This window comes from Hippichthys cyanospilos, chromosome 22 (genome assembly GCF_059441005.1).
Source record: "Hippichthys cyanospilos isolate Australia breed blue-spotted pipefish chromosome 22, RoL_Hcya_1.0, whole genome shotgun sequence".
NCBI classification, from domain to species: Eukaryota; Metazoa; Chordata; class Actinopteri; order Syngnathiformes; family Syngnathidae; genus Hippichthys; species Hippichthys cyanospilos.
The window spans coordinates 1,890,986-1,910,011 of record NC_142390.1 but is presented as its reverse complement, the minus strand read 5'-3'; the positions used below and the strand labels follow the sequence as shown (position 1 = coordinate 1,910,011).

Genomic DNA, 19,026 nt, shown 5'->3' with positions numbered 1-19,026 from the left:
CCAGAGCGGGCGTACCACGCGTAGCAATTATGTCATAGGCGACAGACACCTCAGACGCTTTCACTGAACCGCGGCTCTTTCCGTGTCGGGAAATCCTCCTTCAACGCCGTATATTTTTGATCAGGTGGCGGTTTTTGACAGAAGGCATCCTTTCCAAAAACTAGAAGGATGCCACCCTAAATAGGTTTGTACATGGGGCGTCAAAACAAAGTGTTTGATCTGCAAAATACGTCTTTCTGTGCAATTTAACCCAGTACAACCCATTTAATCTAATCTAGTCTGGTTTTAATATCACCTTTTCCAGTCTAAATGATTCCAAATCGAATTTTATCCAACCTATTCCAATATAATCTGTTTTTACCTGATGTAATATAATCTAATTTCATTTTATCTAACCCAATCGAATCGAAAAGAACCGATTTTAATCTAATTTTATTTAACTCATGCCATTCTAATCTGGTCTATCCAAATTTAAATGAACCTATTCCAATCTAATACTATGTCCTAATATAATCTAATTTGATATAATCCAACCCATTCTAGTAGAATCTACTTTTATCCAGCCTAATCCAGCCTATTCTAATAGAATCTAAATTTATCTAATCCAGTTAGCTAACCTATTCCAATCTAATCTAACCTATTCTAATTTGATCTAATTTATTTTTATCCAACCTATTTTAATAGGATCTAATTTGATCGAGCATAAGCAATTTTAATACAATCAAATTCAAAGCATCTATTTCATCTCATCTAATCAAACTATCGAATCTCATATAACCTAATATAATCAAAATGTATCCAATCTAACCTAATATAATCTAATATAACTAAAAATTCATCTAATCCAGAGATTTGCTGTTCTGTCGTCATCGGTAATCCTGAATCTTAGATTCTTCTTGGGCGTAAAAGTGGAGGAGCGTGCAGCTATCACTAGCTAGCCCCACTATTACTTTTGTGACGCACAAAAAAATTGACAATTGACATTTAGAGCAGTTCCAACTACTTTTATTAGAAGGTGGCGTTTTCAAAGCTCAATTTGTCGCACATTCCAAGAGCACTTGATATTCCATTGGGAGCCGTCCAAGCCTATAGATGGTTGTCACAGCATCACTGACAGCCGGCCGCTGCGTAAAATCTACACAGCCACGCCAGCCAAAACACACCTTTAATAATTAATCCCGCTCGTTTCACGCCTGGCAATATTTATGATATCATTTATTTATGCTATTAATTTTCATCTGAGAGTTGGGTTCCCCCCACCTGGCTGGCGGAGCACGGGCTTCAAATTCATTTTAATAATGGAAAGCTCTCATTAAGATCCCATCAGACACGAAGGCAGTCAGAGTTTAATAGGATGCCCGAAAGATTCATGTATAATTGAGCCGCAGGTGTCAACTCTGGGGATTTGCAGATTTTTCTGACAAAGCGACATTCCCTCAGAAACTAAATGCTTGACGATTGAAAACGCGGCAAAATGCCATGTGATATTTAAATCGCAACACACTGGAATCAAATAAACGATTCTTAATTCAATAAGTAGTTAAAGTGGAAGTGAATTCAAGAAAAAAAATCCTTATAAGGAAATGTACCATTTGACAGGTCTAAATATGTTATTCTAGCGAATATTGCCTTTGTGGAAAAGAAATTAAACAGGGATTAGGAGTGACGTGTGACTGTTTTTAAGATCTAGGCTCTCAGTGAAATGACAGAACCTTAGACCGTCAAAGCCGTCTCCCTCGTTTCTCCCCAGGTCTAGTTTTCAGGCTCCATTTTTTTTTTTGGGTCAATTTTTGTTCATAAAGCCTTTTACTTGTCCACGCCGGTGTCCAAATTCAGATCCTCGAGTCAAAATCTGTCCAATCTTTTCCGTTGATGAGTATAGGTTGGGACAACCGGATTATGACACGGACTCTTTACTCTTCGCTGCTTTCAGCTGACACTTGTTGGTGCATTCTCAAACACCTCGAGTCCCAGGAGGCACAGACGTGTTGTGGCGTTTGATATTACGCATGCATTTTGTAAATCTGGTCAGGGGCCCCAATTGATGGGAGGATCAAACCCACTTTCTCATCAAACCCAGGAAAGTGTGGCTAATGCAATTTCACTAAGTCACTGACTGACTTGATTACATGTGGGCCGGGGGAGCTTGATGCCAAAGCGCCGACCGGCCGGGGCGGCGGCGCGCGCGGCGTCGGTAAGCGCGGGGAGATACGGAAAAGAGTACCCCTCAAGTTTCGGCCGCATTAAGATTCATGATTCCTCCCCGTTCCCGCGCTAAGCCGTCGCACACACCGGTAAACCCAGATGCTCACAAAGTCCAGGTTGACAAAAACATTTTCTCCCAATTAGACGGCGACGGCTGGTAGCGATCTGGCGCCATCCTGACCCTGTCACGTCCAGACAAGTCTGAAGGAGCCCCATGCATATTAATGCCCGCCGCTATTTAATATTCATCGGTGTTATGCCCTGTCGGCAGCTGCTCACGGACCCTCAATGGATCAGTGAGGCTTCCTCCTCGTCTGACATGGGTGCAGATGTGTCGAGCGTGAAATGAAATTGGTCATTGTCATACGCGCGGGGGACTTGCTTGTTTGCGCACGTTCGAGCGCTTTACGCTAACACAGAAAACTTGCCAGAAGTCGAAGAAGTGGCGCCGAAAGGATGGACGGCGAGCAAGTGCTCAGGTGGCGGCTTTGTTTGTACTCCGCTAATTGAGTACTAATTGAATTGGCGCGAAAGGAAAGAGGCGGCGGCGTTTTTTTTTAGATGACAGCAGATCAAAGTCAGAAATTCTCCTTCGGAAAGTTGGCCAAGAAATAAAGGCTGACCTCGTCAATTCTCATGAAAATTCAGTTTCCCGTACATTTCAAATAAAACGTGTTTCGATTAGAAATGCATTATTGAGCGAACAATAGCTTGATATGCATTTGAATGCACGCCGCCGAGGTAATGCGCGGTGCGCTCAGGCGCGGCGCCGAGGTGTCTTTGTGTTCTATCGCACAAGCTTTGCAAGGCCATATTGGAAATGGAAATGGTAAAAGGAGAAAACACCAAGCCCAAGCTTTGTTCCAGCATGTCACTTTGCCCATCACCTATCTTAGACTCCTCCAGGTTTCTCATTAGCTCTCTGAAAGTATCGTGCGAGCTTCCATATTTGCTTGTGAGCACCACGCGCGCCTTCGTCGGTGGATTGTATTCCTCGGCGAGGCGCGCCATGATTCTTTCCGCTGCGCGCTTTGCCGTTTGGACGGAAAGCCGCAATTCCGTCTCCCGTCAATTATATCGATTACTTCAGCGTGAGCGGAGGTAATGAGCTTCAGTGTTCTTTCTCTCCCCTGCGATACCCACCACGTCCCCTTTTCTGCATGAAGCCCCATCTACCACCTCGTCGCACCACCGATGTCAGAGCTTGTTCTCGTGATTTCCTGATTAGCCCCTGTTAGCTGAGGTGGCTATGAATTTGCATTTGTCACTCCAGTCTTCGGCATCACGCCGATGTAGTGTCCAATGTGTCATCTAGGAGTCGAGACCACAACAATCACAGCTAAGACTTTATGGGGGAGACTTTTGGAGGTCCAGACAAAGACAAGATCAAGATATAGCAAAGATATAGCAACCAAACAAATATCCATGTACCTGTTGTAGCGTTGGTCTCCACCGGTCTTGATCAAAAAACAAACACTAGTAACTTCTCGAATAAAATTGGGGGCTCTTGAGGTACCGTTTCATTAGTTGAGATAATCTGAATGGAAGTGGCAGAGCTTGGTCTATAAATAGCGCATCCCAAATGTTTCTGCGAATTTCCACTCCGATTCAACAGCAGTCAAATCAATAATGCCTTTGTCTTCTATACGCAAATGTGTTTGATTGCTTTATTCTTTGCGTCTGTAGGTGGCGCCGATGACAACCTTATGGAAGGCGGTGAAATGAAGTTTGTGTGCAAGCCAGGAGCGAGGAACATCACCGTCATCTTCCATCCTCTTCTCAGGTACAGCGCTTTCTTCCATGTATCCAAGAATCCAAATCAATGAGTGGAAAATGGAACTTAGTTACCGGAGAAGAAACACACGTGACTCAAGAGCAGTTAAAATCAAACTAATTCCATTACGGAGGCTCTTAGTGGCCATCCATCGATTAGTGACTTCTTAACGTAAATCGCACGGGACCCCTGGTTGGAAATGCTTTTTTTTTTTTTTTGATAGCCTCTTGCGATTGGAATGGGCAGCCGTCGTCGCTTTTCTTTCGTATTGGGTTCAAGTCTTTGGAAGGCCTTCTAATTTTCCTCATAACCCCCCAGAAGAATTGCGCCAATCTAATGATGAAGATACCTAATTGAATTTTGATGCTGTGATGCATTCCCTTCAAGGATCCATTAAAGCCAGACGCTTCTTAATTCCTCGCCACGCAATGTCTTATCTGTAATTCGCAGGGGTGGGATGATGATACTTCTTTTGCCGCACGTGGCGTCTGGAATGTGCCGCTGCCGCTTCGTACATGTGAACTCTAATCTCTGTCCACGCAAAAGCTGCGCTGACTTCAAAACTATGTCGTACGGGGATCGGTCGGTCATTTTGCTAACTTGAATTTCAGGGTTTTTTTTTCTTGCCTTGCTCGTTGCAAAAATGACGTCAACATGTGAGCAATGCACTATTTTACAATGCGAGGCCATCGGTGTCTGACTCGGAATATGCTGAGGGAAATTATTTGTTTAACTGGGGCTTAAGTGGGTTCTGACCCCCCCTGCCTGGGGCATTTTTGTCATGAGAATGAGGGAGAAGAGTAGGAATATGTTTTTGCATCTATAGTCGTCCATCTGCTGCAATTATTATGCATGAACGCTAATATTAAAAGCCCCTGGAGAATATGACGTGTCCTCAGAGGCGACTGAAGGTATGGAGTATATGGTTTCGGGGATTGTTTGTGCCTGTAGTAGCCCATTCAGATGACGTGCGGGGCTCTCCGCTTGACATTTTGCTGATATTTCCACCTCTTGCGCTGGACGGGCATGGCATTTTGAAAAAAATTCCGCCAGGGCTGCTAATCTCTCCCAATTCACCGGTCGCACTCGACGATGCTCACGGATGTCAACTGGACAAAAAAAGGCATGGCTCGGGCTCATTAGACGCGCGTGGCGGGTGCATACGTGGACCTGGCAAAAGTTGGAGTGAGAAAAAAAAGGGTCGGCAAGGTCAGCGCGTGACGAGGAGCGCTCGGAGGGGAAGGACAATGCAAGGAGCAGACAGAGAGCTAGCTCCATGACAGGAAGAGGACAGAAGGTCCTGGCCACCCGCCGCACTCGCCTGTGGTGGAAACGCCAACGCCCCATGACTCTGCACTCGTTTCACACACTCATTAAATCCCCTCCCTGAGAGCAGACAGACCAAAGACCACAAAACGTAAAAAGCATGAGTGGCAAGGTGAAACCAGGATGTTTGGCTCGGTGCTTTTTTGGGAAGTTCTTTCCTCTCTCTTAGCGGGCTCTGTGTGCTTGAATTGTCTTTTATGAAAGCCTCCTAAGTCCTAAATTACTAAGTGTTTTTAAGCACACGTAGCATCAGCCATTCGGCCACTAGGTGGTGCACCAAACAAGCAATGGAGCCATTTGTCAAGAAGCATACGAGTCTTTTATTTTTCAAAGTACTGCTTGTTGATATGCCTTTTTCATTTTGCGATAATGCAATCATTGAAAATGACTATTTTTGTCACTTTTTATTTTAATTGGAAATAATCCCAAATTTGGGGAGTCTTGCTCCCTCGCTGCAATCGTAACAACATCTGCAAGAAAGGTCTGTGAAAAAAAACAAAAAAAAAAAGCTTCCGGCAGAGCTTCCAGGCAGATATTTTAAGTATGCGCATTGGACGGAAACAAATGATATTTTTGTTCATTATATTATTTTAAATTAATTTGTAATCTCTATTTTTCTCCCTGCTAAAAAATTGGCCTAAAAAAACCCTATCGATCGGGCCCCACGCATATGTAAATACTTGAAATTGTACTTGGTCTCTCTCTCAGCTCATGAGTTTAATTGTTTTTTTTCATCTTTTTTCCCTTGATCAGCGAGGTTTTCCTCTAGTCTCACACACACAGACACCCATTAAATACCGGAGCTGTAGTTTACACTAGAAAATGTCAAGATGAACGCAGTCCACCCCCCCTAAAAAAAAAAAAAAGCAACATCATAAAGGCGGGAGCAGATGTCGACGGGAGAAAAAAAAAGCACAAAAGTAAAGATGATTAAACAAAAGGAACAAACGGACAGGTGGGTTTAGAGTAGGACAAGATAAGCGCCAAGAAGAAAAAAAAAAGGCAGAAAGCCTCTTAAAATTGTGTCTGTGTTGAATGGCTTGTTAGTGAATCGGTAGTTTTGTCTGAGCGTGCTCTCATTGTCGCTGGATGGAAATGCAAGGCCCAGAACAAGAGCGCTTAACTGCTAAGTGCTTTACATTAAACCCTGCAATATACCTCACTGATGTTAGGTGGAACAAAATGAAATGTTACAATGCCTCGTTTTAATACACTGCGTTACAGATTGAGCAATTCACACAACGGGCTGGTAAAAACACTCCAATGCCTCATACCATTAAACAGCCCCTCATATTCAATACTCTTCTGTCTTCAGTTTTATTATTGGGTGAAGTTTAACCAAACAAAATTCAATCTTGCTCAAATTTTCCTCAGAAACTGCAAGGCATAATGATGTAATCACATACTGGAACTTGCTATCTGTGTTTACGCAAATGTAAGTGGATCTCCAGCTATATTGATAAATCTCCTGATTTCAGTTGAGGAAAATCTAATCTGATTTTATTTGTTATTTACACTAAAATGAAAATGTTAGCTTAAGAGCATAGCCTACTTGCCTACATCTAAAAACAACACGTTTATTGAACGAGAGATACTACATGACTGTGTGTATAGTACACAGATTTTTTTTTAGCAAGTGTATCGGTTATGATAAAAATGTGCCAAAAATACGATTTGGCGATGATGGTATTATGCTAACGAAATGTTGGAAAATTTAATGTCATGAAAGGCATTTTTTTTTTCCTTTTCAATAGCCCTTGTAGCTTAGTAGAACAAACATGGGAGGCCACAACGCGCGGAAATGCGAAGGATTTGTAATTAAAGTGCGCTTTCCAGATTTCCCATTTGCGCTATCTCACCTCCTTCAATCCTTCAATCCCCTTGACAACATGAGCTGCCACTGGGCGTTAGCATCACATGAGCGAACCCACATCACAGCGCAGGAGCCTTTGATTGGGGGCCGGGCCTTTCCAGGTCGGCGAGTCGCTCCCTGATAATAACCTTGTTTGATTACTGGAGCGGCGATGTAATTGATTGATCGGCATGGTCTTTTTATGGAAGGAGCTTGGGCAGGTGCCGGCGAGTGCGCAAAACTCAGACGTATACTACCTGCGTTTAGTTACTTCCTCCTTTTTGTCATCATATTTTAAGGTCAAGTGTACTCGATGATTTTCCTTGTACTCGCGTTTGAAAGCGCTCGGTGCAAGCTGAGATTTACCCCCAAGTTGACAGAAACGTTTGCGGGATTTTTTTTTTTATTACTCTCAACCTAAAGATTTGTTTGTGATCTCTTAATTGCTCCCTCTAGAAGTTAGTCCATGTTTCTGGATAGTTCATTACTCTCCAAGATGGATGCTCTGCCGTTTGATGATGGCAGTCTCCCAGGAGACAACTTTTACCATTCGGTAATTGCGGCGTTTTCCAGCAATTACTTAAGTTTGATGCTGGACTGCCTTAGCAGTGATGTCACTCTTAAGAATCTAAGATAAGAGTTTGAGTCGGCGTCCTGGTCTCGTAAACCCGCCCACAAGCTCTTGAAAGAGCGCAAAATCCGTTTGTCAAAGAGATGGATGTTCCTCACGGTTCGTCCTTGCTCCCCCATGCCCGACCTGCGGTCCCCCACTGAGAGTGAGAGCGCTGGAAAAGTCAAAGCAGCAGACTGATTGAACTCACCCCTTTTCAAAGTGCTTCGAGTCTAGCGAAACAACTTTGTCCAAGTGGAGCGCGGCGGATCGGGAATATGAGACAGACTACGTCTAGTGGAAACGGGGGTGGGAAAAAATCCATTATGTTTGATGTGAGCGTCTCACAGCGGAAACCCGGCCAAACAACATTAGGGCTTGTTCTAATGCCATTGCGGCTTTGCCAAGATGGGATTTCTAATGGATTGGAGCGCATTAGAACATCCTTTATTTGTAATATTTATTCCCCTCCTGGTTTCAAATGCTGTTTTGCTAAGTATGACGCTCCTCTGCGCGCTTTCCAGCTGGGAGCCATTATTCTTTTTGTGGAGGAGTCCCATGAAAAACGCTACCATCTATATACTGTGTGTGTCTGTGTGTGTAAGTAATACATCTCTCCACGAAAGATGATTCATTTTGAGATATATGCGTATATAGATGTGCAGCATCGACATTTTGCAGGAAATCAATCAAGTGGTACAAGCATGAGCAGACCTAATGAGTTAGATTAGGGAGAATGCAGATTGACACGCGCGCGCACAGAAGCTCTCCGCCACTTGCTGAGATGGAAGATGGAGTGAGGCCATTATGCAAATGTCAGGTGTCAAGTGTAAATGAGATCGGAAGGACAGGAGGCAAAATGATTGGATATCGTCACATCGGCCAGGTGATAGGAAAGGGACAGCAGAAGATATTGGCAGCCGCTCCGTGGCACATGAGCGCCTTCTTTTCTAGCGATTGAATGTTTTCATCATTAATCATCATACAAGTGTGTAGCGTTTCTGACAAACTGACAGCATGTTTGCAAAAAAACGGATTCAGGTACGTTTGAATCAACAGCGTAAAAAAAATGAAATTTAGCGAACTTAAAATGAAGGAAAGGACTGTAATCAAATTATTAAAAGGAATCAGAAAACATATATATATATATATATATATATATATATATATATATATATATTAGTGAAACATTAAAATGCATCCATTAATGTGTTAAAAAACAATAAATTCATTTATAAATGATAATAAAAATGAAAAAATAATAAAGTCAAGTAAAATTTACAAAGGATGCCATTGACGACCGTAGACGTCAAAGATTCATTTTTACTGGGCTGGCAGTTAGTTAATGAACGTAAATGTCTAAAATAAGTGAATAAAAATTCCTAATTCTGACCTATTCAGCGGTTTTGCAACGATATTTTGCTCTGATATGGAACAACAAAATGGTTGACGTCGCCATCTCTTTCTTTGCTTTTTGAGCCACGCTAACCTTTCGTCACCCTCGCAGGCCATACGCTTCTTTGACGGACAGACGCAACATTCCCCATATGGTTTTGAACATGAAAGGCGTGAAAGGTAACAAAGAAAAAGGTCAAGGTTGTCATATCTCTCAAGTGGACGCTCGCCGAGCAAAACATGACAACAACGGCCCGGGAATCCATGAATAATTTAACCCCCTTTGCCCGATACGAAAACACCGCCCGAGTGTCACTTTGCTCGCCGTCCACCTATATTTTGCAGTCGCAATTTAGTAGAATGAAATACATTTACAGTATGTATCATGAATCATATATTGGAACGCGATTGTTAAAACGCACATGGGGAGAGGACCAGAGGGGAAGAAAAAAACCTCATTGAAACCTACCCTTTATACACGGCGACATGCGGTGCAATTCTCACAGTTCCCCGGAATTGCATTTTGTACGAAATGAGAGCTGTCACTCCATGCCCCCCCTTCCCCGGGGGCCTCGCGACTCCTGATTGAGGTGCCATCAGCATTGCGTCTATCTTTCCAAATCTCACTTTTTCTCACTCTGTCTCTTTTCGCTGCTCGTCAACCCTTTATGGGAGCTTGTTTTGGCTTGGGGAGCCCTTGGGTGCGTTCCATGTCTCCGCCGCTAGTTGTCCCCGTCGTACTTTTCTTTTTAAATTCAGTCCGATCTCCGCCGGAGCCCTGAGAACTATTTCAATTGCCTACGGCCGGATGCGTTTAACATGAAGAGGCCGTGGACGAAAGCCGGGCGTATGGAGAGATAACGGCCATGCTGTGCTAAAAATAGAGTTAGTGTCGCGGAAATGGGAAACGCAGAGATAAGGTTAGGGTTAGGGTTAGGGTTAGGGTTAGTAACTTGGTGCCACAACATGGGCCCCGCATGTTGTAATGAAAACATGACCCTATTAGCGGAGATTAGAAAAAAAAACAAATAGTGCCATAAAAACCAGGTTCATATACTTTCACCTGCTTGTCAGCATTGGAGAATGATGAGCTGGCCTCGGAGGCAGCGCGAAAGGGCGTTAAAAAGATGCAAGGTGAGCCTTAGGAAGATGGAGTAGCGGCGGCGAGGTGGCCATTTGTCTTTTGAGGTTCCGGTGGCGTCAGCTAAACAAGGCCATCTCATTTCCTGTTGTCTGCAGGAAGCAGCTGTCTGCCTTGCGTTTGTGCCGCCGCCGCTTGCTGCTTCTTGGGTCGCTCATCCATCTGGCTTCTTTTAATTGGTCTGCGCCGCACTGCGACGAGCCGACACACACAGACAGACGCGTGAAAATAGGCGCACAGATTCACTTTGAAGACACATATGTTGCAAAAATATACAGCAGGGGACCTAGCTCTGAACCTTGTGGCGCACCAGAGACCAATGTCACACTGAATACTCTTTTACTCATTATTATATTGTACAATATGGTTGGGGCTAACATAGTTTGGGGGGGGGGGGGGGGGGGGGGGGCAGTGTGTGAGGCAGGCCGACACCCACTCCGATATTGTGTGTGTTACTACTGTTTGTATCACTTCTTCCATTCTTCTTCTTCCATAATTTTATTTATAAATTTTACTTTTTTATTGTGTTACCTATTTATTGTGTTTTTAATTTTCTTGTGCAGCACTTAGGAAACCTTTTGCTTGTTAAAATTGTACTGTATAAATGAAGTGGATTGGATTGGATATCCATTCATAATCCATAATTTCACAATGTTTTAATTGTGTAAAGCTGTTTATAGGTAAACATATTTGGGATGAAATGAATGAAGTTCTGAGCCAACATTTGTCATGCTGATGGTCCATTTTTGTCCGTCATGCACACACTTCCTCATGCATGCAATTTGACCGGACTTTTATGCATGTAATCATCCGCTGCCTCTTACCTTACCGGTGAGGTCTTGCTGGAAATGGGAACGGAAGTCTATTAGCTTACACACTGACATCTGCTGGTTGAAATGGAGATTGCACAAAAAAATCCTCATCTCTCTTGTCCTTAATTGTATGCATAAGACATGCATGTGCATATTCCAAATCAAGCATTTAGATTGTCAGACTTTAATGTCCCTGCTGGAAATCTCTCGAGGAACCCCCCCCCATCTCATTTATTCACGCCACCATAAAAGGAAGCAAGCGGCGCACGATAATCCCGGAGAATCAATATTGAATGTGCAGTTGAATAACAATTAAAAAGGAAGAAAGATTTAGCGCGAGCGTTGGCCATTGAACTCGGCGAGCGTATCCCATCCATTAGGATCTCGTAATGACTTTGACATTCTTGCTGAAGTGGCTGAGGAGTGCCGTAGGAAAGAATTATTGCAAATAGATAAGTGCTTTGGAGTGTCACCGGATGGGCTCTTGTAATGCCGCGGCTTCTCGTCATAGATTCTCCTCTTCCGGATCGCCGAAAACGACGCGGTCTCCTATCCCATTTCTCTGTCGGCGCGGATGAAGACGAATGACGAGAAACGGTTGCTCTCCAGATTTGGGCTGTGAATTCAGAAGAGCTGCCCTTAGACCAGTTCTTCTCAAACGGTTATATGTGAAGACACTTCAGGGCAAAAATGAGGTTTTACTCGGGTTTACGCAGGTATCAATCCATTTCATTTGTATATGTATATGCAAAAAAATCCCGGATTGACGGTCCATCTTATACACAGGTGCAGGGGATACAGTACAGTATTCTGGTACTTTATTTGTTAAGTTTTCCACAATTGCTCCTGAAATGGCCAAATAAAATACCACTGCAAATAAAGTTGAATAAACTGGACAGGGATGACTCCGTTTTTTGGCGACAACATTGAAAAATGGCCGAGAATCTCCAGAACGCCATTTGGGGGTTGGCCGGGTCAAAATCCCTTCCGGCAAAAATGCATGAGGCCATTCAAGAGCGCCCGTATCCCTACCGACACGCACGCTGACGGGGGCCACGACACGGCCAATTATACGGCTCCCTAGCATAGACCCTGACATCTGTTTGCTAATGACGGATAATTACATGTTGTCAAGCGCAATCACCAGTTTCTGCATGGCAAGGGGATGTTGCTTCCAAATACGGAACCTGAAAAGAAGCAAGGTTGATGCTTCAAGATGGCTTTGGGAGTGGCGTCGAGAAAAAAAAAAAATCGGAGGCACTTGCCATTTGTTTACAGTTAAATTTGACTTGCATGGTAAATCATCGACATTGGCGCAATTTGAAAGAAACGCACTTTAATACCGAACCAGATTTAGAAATAGGAACGTCTAAAAGTAGGATGAGCAAGTACAGGTACATTTTAGTCACTTTATTACGTGTTTTTTTTTTTCCTCAATAGCCGAGATGTTGACAATAGAATGTCTAGCCCCCATTTTCTTCACTCACGCTGTAGTACAAGCTCGGCAACATGCCAGCGTTGTCTGCGTTCGCCAGGGCGGTTAAGTGAATTATTTAGGGTTATTAGAATTTCGCACGGCGGGCCGAGTCGTCGCTGTTTCCACGGTAACCCGGGCCAGCGTTTCGGGCGGCGACGTCCTCCTCGCCCCTCGCTCCATTCCTGCCGGTTACCTCGGTCCAACCCTCCCGGTGTCCTCGCTCGCGCCTCCAGATGGCACGTTTACTACTGGTGGGGCGCATTACTCATATGTTATCACCTCTGTCTGCGGAAAAATCCATCTGTGCCCACACACAAAGCGGACCATCCATCATCTCAACTCCGGTATGGAAACGACGACAGTAATGACAGCCCGGGATGGATCTCGGGGCAATAAAGCGCACTGTCAAAGCGGCGACTCTCCGTCCCCAAAAATCTATTCTATTTTTCGTCTTTTTTTGAAGATGAAGTTGTCAGCAGAAACGGTTGCAAAGCGGACGAGCGGCAGCCGGGAGGGTGTTTAACTTCCCTCCGTATTTATAGAGAGGAGCTGTTTATCTGGGCCGCATTGTTTGACAGCTTTAATTAGGCCACAGAAGAGTTTCTCCCACTTTGCGCCGCGCTCGACTTTGGAGAATCAATGGAGGATTTACAGTGGCTTTAGCCTGCACACACGAGGCCTTCCTGCCTTGCTGACTAATTGGGCGCAAATGCTGAGTAGTGCGCGAGCGTGGGCGCTCGGGGCCGTGGCGTCTGCTTTCTTTGACCCGGGGCTTCCTGTTCAAAGGTGCCAAACAAATAACAGTGGCACATTGACAACAAATTTGGGGTTTATACAGTATATCATATCCTTCGCGGCTAGGCCAAAGATTCGCCGCCGTGGCAACAAAGGGGAGGCGCTAAAGCATAGTTACTGCTTGAAAAATCACGCTCAAAGTAAAAAAACGCCACAGTACTACAGGTCCTTAATTGCAGAGGATAAAGAATATAATTGCTTACAAGTATTGTGGTATTCTCCATTTCCATGTGTGGCCTCGCCGTTTGTGTTCAGATCTCAGCGGCTTCAAGGTTGTTCTAGATGTTATTTAACAGCCTGTTTATGGTGTTATCGCGAAGCTAGCAACGGCTAGTATCTTGAAAAAGTGGGGTCACTTGTGTCTGAAGGCAGCAGTTTAATGTGCTCTCTTTTATTGTTTAGTCGACAAAAGCACTTGACACTTGTTTACTTTTCATTTGGATTCTTCCAGTTGACGGCGGCAAACTTGCGTTATGCCCATCGCCGCAACCAACTTTAATGATGCAACTTTTAGCTCCACTCCGAATGAACTCCAAACAAAAGAGTTTTTCGCTCCAATCAAATGTTGGTGTTTTGTCTTTGCGTCCTTACATAACCCTGGCTTGCTTGTTGCCGTCTCCCGCGTCTGCTGCCGGGGTCATGCGTAGCCGCGCGCGTCTAGTAGGTCAAGCAAACTTTTTTTTTTTTTTGCGGGGTTTGATTTATTTGTGCATTTGTATGTGCCGCATGCTGGAGGAGATGCTCGCTCTTGCATGGCGCGGGCCCGGCGGCGCGTCAGACGAGGTCAGCAACTGGCCGTCTTGACAAACGAGGTGCACGTGAAGCCATACGTTAGTGTCCAAGGATTCCAAACGTACTGTGTACTCAAGCTAACAGCAGCGGCCTGTATTGGGAGAGCTGGAAAAAGATTTTGGACCGTGATGTTAAAAATGCAAGGTTTTAATAACCGCCAATACTGTCCATAACTGGTAATGAGCATGTTTCTTTTTTGCTCAACATAACAAAGGGGGCATTTAAAAACAGCAGAATGATACAGTTTTTATTTTCTCAAGGTTATCATACCGTCAGAATCTGATTGTCGGCCCATGCCTAATCTTAGGTTTTTCTTGCAGGTTCATTCAGGAGCTGGAGATGAACATGGGCGGAGGCCAGGCCAAGCAGTGCCAACTACGGACCTTCCTGACGTACTACATAAATGACCTTTTCCTCAACCAGGTAGATGAGGCTTCCCAGGGAATGGGCCGGCTCATCAAATCTTTTTTGATGCAAGTGTCCTTTATTCGTGGGTGTGGTATACAATGCAAACAGAGAATAGCTTACCACAAAATAATTCATCTTTTATGATGCAGGCATTGTCAGAGTTGTCAATAAGAGAGACTGCAGACAAAGAAGACTACCCGAGTCAACATCTTATACATACCACAAAATAAATCATCTACCTGTGTTAAGCACGGTGCGGTTTACAATTTAAGCAAAGAATTTATCCTGCAGGCAAGTTGCTTATCCCCCCAAGCTAGTCAGAGGCTTTCCACTCTATATAGAAGCGGTCCACCCGTTTCTAGAAATACGAGCATTCGGCCATCTTCTACGCCATCAGCATTCCTTACATCCACCTTTGTAGCATCCAAGTAAATACTGATGATTGAATACATAGTTTATTCCGTATGTGTTTGAATGATGACATCTTTTATCAGGTGCGCACCGAGATCAACAAAGAAATGGAGGCGGTGAGCAAGGTAGCCGATCCATTGAAGATCCTCGCCACTGCTGATACCATGAAAGTTCTGGGTGTGCAGAGACCCGTTCTCCAGGTAAGGTTCTACCAATATTGCAGCTAGCCTAGTCTTTATCAAAAAAGACACTGTCAACTAGTTGTCGTACTGTAGCACCTTTTGGATGTGTACGCTAACTGTGCGTGGTCGCTCATATCTTGTGCCGCAAACGTCAGTGGCAGTTCATTACAGAGGTAGCGTGAAGCAGTGGGTGTTGGGAGTTCAGCAGGGTTTGTTTACGGCTAGGCCCCCCCCTTAACCAGAGGAGTGCGGCATCTTGCTAATTATGCTGCTGTGGCTAATGAGCCTTTCTGCTGATAGCGGGAGCAAGCAATAAAGCACTCTCTTTGTTTGGGAGTTTTACTTCTTTAATTGGCTTGAATAAAAGAGCCAAGCACCTTTCGGTTGCATCTTTTCACCACTTTTTTTTTTGGATTCGTCAAGCTTCATTTTGCTACCTTATGGCTAGGCTTCAGTGTCTCATTCGGGATGAACAAAAACTCTCGGTCGACGGTCAAAGAAATAATTGTTTCAAATTTAGCACACTCCACAGTGAAATTAAATAGTTAACATTTTTCGATGTAATCAAATCTTTTTTCAAATATTTTTTCAACCGAGTACCTGCTGACCAGCGCAAAGCATTTTTGGTTTGAAAAAAAAAGACCTATTTGTCGTGGCAGTTCTCGGCATCTTTAATTCCGCCACTCCAGAAGATAGCTCATGTCGCAAAATCTGTTTTAAAATTCGCGCATCCCTTTAAAATTTCAGAAGAAAAAAATGTACACTGTTTTGCAAGGGAGTCCTAACACAATGCAGCAATAACTTCATTTCTAGTTAATTTGCTCTTCATTTGAAAAGAAAATTGGAGTCCATCACTCTAGACAACAACAATTACCTTTTTTTTTTTAATATACTTTTCTCCCTTCCCGTTTTCTTTGCATCACTGGCGAAATATCTCAGCTTGAATCGACTAAGCGACTGCTCTGCTTCTTAGGTAACTACTTTATCTTCACAATAGTTTTTCTATGCAGTAACCCAGCACTTTTTCTTCCAAGAAGTTCAAAGTAAAGTCTGTTTTGATTGTAATGTCCTCGCCCGTTGCCTCCGTGACGCCAGTGCATGATTAAAGATTATGGTGACTGCACCATTAAATGCTTGCGAGAGTTTCCAATCACGTAGCAGATGTGTCTTTGTGCCGGACTGGAGCGTGACTTGATTTTTTTTTTTTTTTTTTGCACATATGTGTTAGGGTGCCAGGTGTTGTCATGGACCCTCACACATGCATACACACTCACACACACACAAACTGTTGGCATCATCACCTTAGGGGCTGATGAGAGGAAGAGAGAGCTCAATATAGTTTCAGCACATTAAGCACACTGTGGCGGGCTGCAGCCGCATATGGGAAAACATAGGGGGAGTGCATTTTATGGACGCATCTGCTCACTCGCGGCTCTTGGAGCATGCTAAGCTGCTAATGCATGCCGAAGGTGCGGCTGGAAGTATTTTTTTTGACGTATAGCATTCCGCCAATACTTTGTGTGGCATTTAAATGAAAGAAAATGCTGTTCATATCGTTCATATCCCCCAAAAAGCAATTTCTATGTTTGTTTTTAATAAGTAAAATCACAAAAAACAAAAGGACAACTTCGTGACGCAACTTGCTTTTAAGGCATGGAGGAAAGCATTCAGTTAGAAGTAAACTCATTAAAGAAAGAGACGTCGGAGGCGAGGATCTCCGGCTTATTTGTTGAAAGCTTCAACTGTTAGCTCGCTTGTGGAATTAAAAAATAATCAATGAAAAAAGACCATAACAACGGTGCACATCATCTACTTATCTCATATTTTCATGTACAATTTGAACTTTTTGACTGCGGGGAAAGGAACTGGACAATTCTGTGCAATGTCAATTTCCCTGACATATAACTGCTTTTTTTTAAGTTCCTGTTTTTTGCTTGGCTCTGTAATGTAAGCTTCGTGATGAACGGAGTTTGGCCGTAATGTGCTTCCCATGTCTATCTACATGAGTAGGTGATAAATATATATATATATTTTTTTTTTTTTGTCAGACTGGCTTTTTCATGAGCGTAATATTTATGGCTGCACTTTGCACCCTATCGGCTTTTCATAAATCAGGTAGCTTTATGAAATATCAGGGCGCCCGGTTCTATCTGACTTTGCGCCAATCGTCAAGGTGAAGGAGCGCCTATAAACAATACCCTTTGAGCGGTGGCTTAATAAGTAATATCGATACGAGAAACGATTTGCCTATCACCGGTCGGCAGTGATCCCCAAAGGGGGCTGCCGTCTATCGTCTATGTATATCATGGAGTAATAATAAGATGATGAGGCTCTATAGACTCCGCAAGGACCAAGAGATAATCTCCATAGAGGTGAGTGTCCATTCACTCCTGATAAGCTTCAATTCGTTTTTTTTTTCCCTTCTATGTTTTTCCGCGCGTGTATGTGTGTGCGGCAATCAGATACCCAAGCACGTGTGCGAGATGCTATCTGTCCAATCCTGATGGATTTATTTAATTAGAGTTCGATAGAGGAAGAAGAGCGGAGGCGAGCGAGGGCTGCGGTCGCGCTGCTGGATAGCGCGTCGGATTGGCTCCATTCATCTTGGCCCAACCCCCGCCCACATTCTCGAATGCACCCCAGCAACCGAACATGTTAGCATCATCTCTTCATTGATTTCTGATTAATCGGATAGCAACTCATTTATATATTTGAAATGAATGCTTAGTAGAAAAATGAATGTAAGGTGGGCGGGATTGTAAAACGCACCAACTAAAGTTAATCAGAAAAGAAAATCAAGCCGGACTCTAAGCCACAGGTTGTAACATCAGATATTTGCGCAGATGTTTACGCTACAATGCGAGTTTTTTTTTCAAACGGCCTGATTACTGCAACATCATGCCTGCAACGCGAGAAAAAACAGGCCTGCATGTTTAGAAATATGACTTGCACCAACATAATGTCAACACCTCCACACTCAGATTTTTATAATACTGTACCAGCACAATAGTAACATGCCTGGATGAAAGCATACCCAAAGCATACCCAGCGCTACCATCTTCCTCTAAACTCTTTGCACTTTGCACTTTCAACTGAAAAGCTACAGAAAGGGTTTTAGGATCTCAAGCTAGAAATAAAAAGCCTTTATTGTAAAACCTGGAATCTCAAACTGTGGCATTAACGATGTTCATTGCAGACGTGACGTTCAAACTTTAATCGCCCCCAGGTGTTTACAAACATCCCCCCCCGTTGTCACGATCGTATGTGTGAAAAGTGTGTCACAGGCATGTCGCACCACCAGTGATCCGCTAATGATGCTGACCTTTCATCGTTTATTTCCACGGGCCCGCGTGTGTGTTTGCGTGCGTGCGTGCGCTAGGCACCACCTCCCGTAATGACACTGACCTTTATTGTTTGTCGCGATGTGTGTACGCAACGCTCATTTGCTCCCCACTGATTGCCTCCGTGCACACACACACACACACACACACACATATATATATATATACATATGCAGAACCCCAGCAGCCATCAGCGGGTGCAGCAATCACAGCACAATACACCTGTTAGCGTCATCATCCGTGCCCTGTCATTTGGGCTCAAGTGGCGACGGCAAGAAGGAAAGACGCCGGAGGATTTTGCGCACGCGTACACACACAAACACAAAACGACTCCCATTTAACTTTGAAGCACACCGACGCATGTGTCCGCTGCACCAGACGCTAACACGCTAGCTCTGTAGATATGTTGCATCCGGAAAGAGCATCACTCGTGTGTAAATGTGATTTCTTCATTTCTATATATTTTAGAATTTTGAGGTAAGATATAAGCCCGTAACGCGTGAAT

The 19,026-nt window shown here is 43.9% G+C and overlaps 1 protein-coding gene across 2 annotated transcripts in view; it reads left to right on the top strand.

Moving 5' to 3' along the window:
- exoc4 (exocyst complex component 4) overlaps positions 1-19,026 on the top strand; it is a 43,031-nt gene that overhangs the window by 11,932 nt on the left and 12,073 nt on the right. For both annotated transcript variants that reach the window (XM_088406842.1, XM_088406843.1), the window contains exons 11-13: positions 3,892-3,988; positions 14,500-14,602; positions 15,082-15,198. In XM_088406842.1, coding sequence (XP_088262968.1) covers positions 3,892-3,988; positions 14,500-14,602; positions 15,082-15,198 — 317 coding nt within the window. The remainder of the gene's footprint in view (positions 1-3,891; positions 3,989-14,499; positions 14,603-15,081; positions 15,199-19,026) is intronic.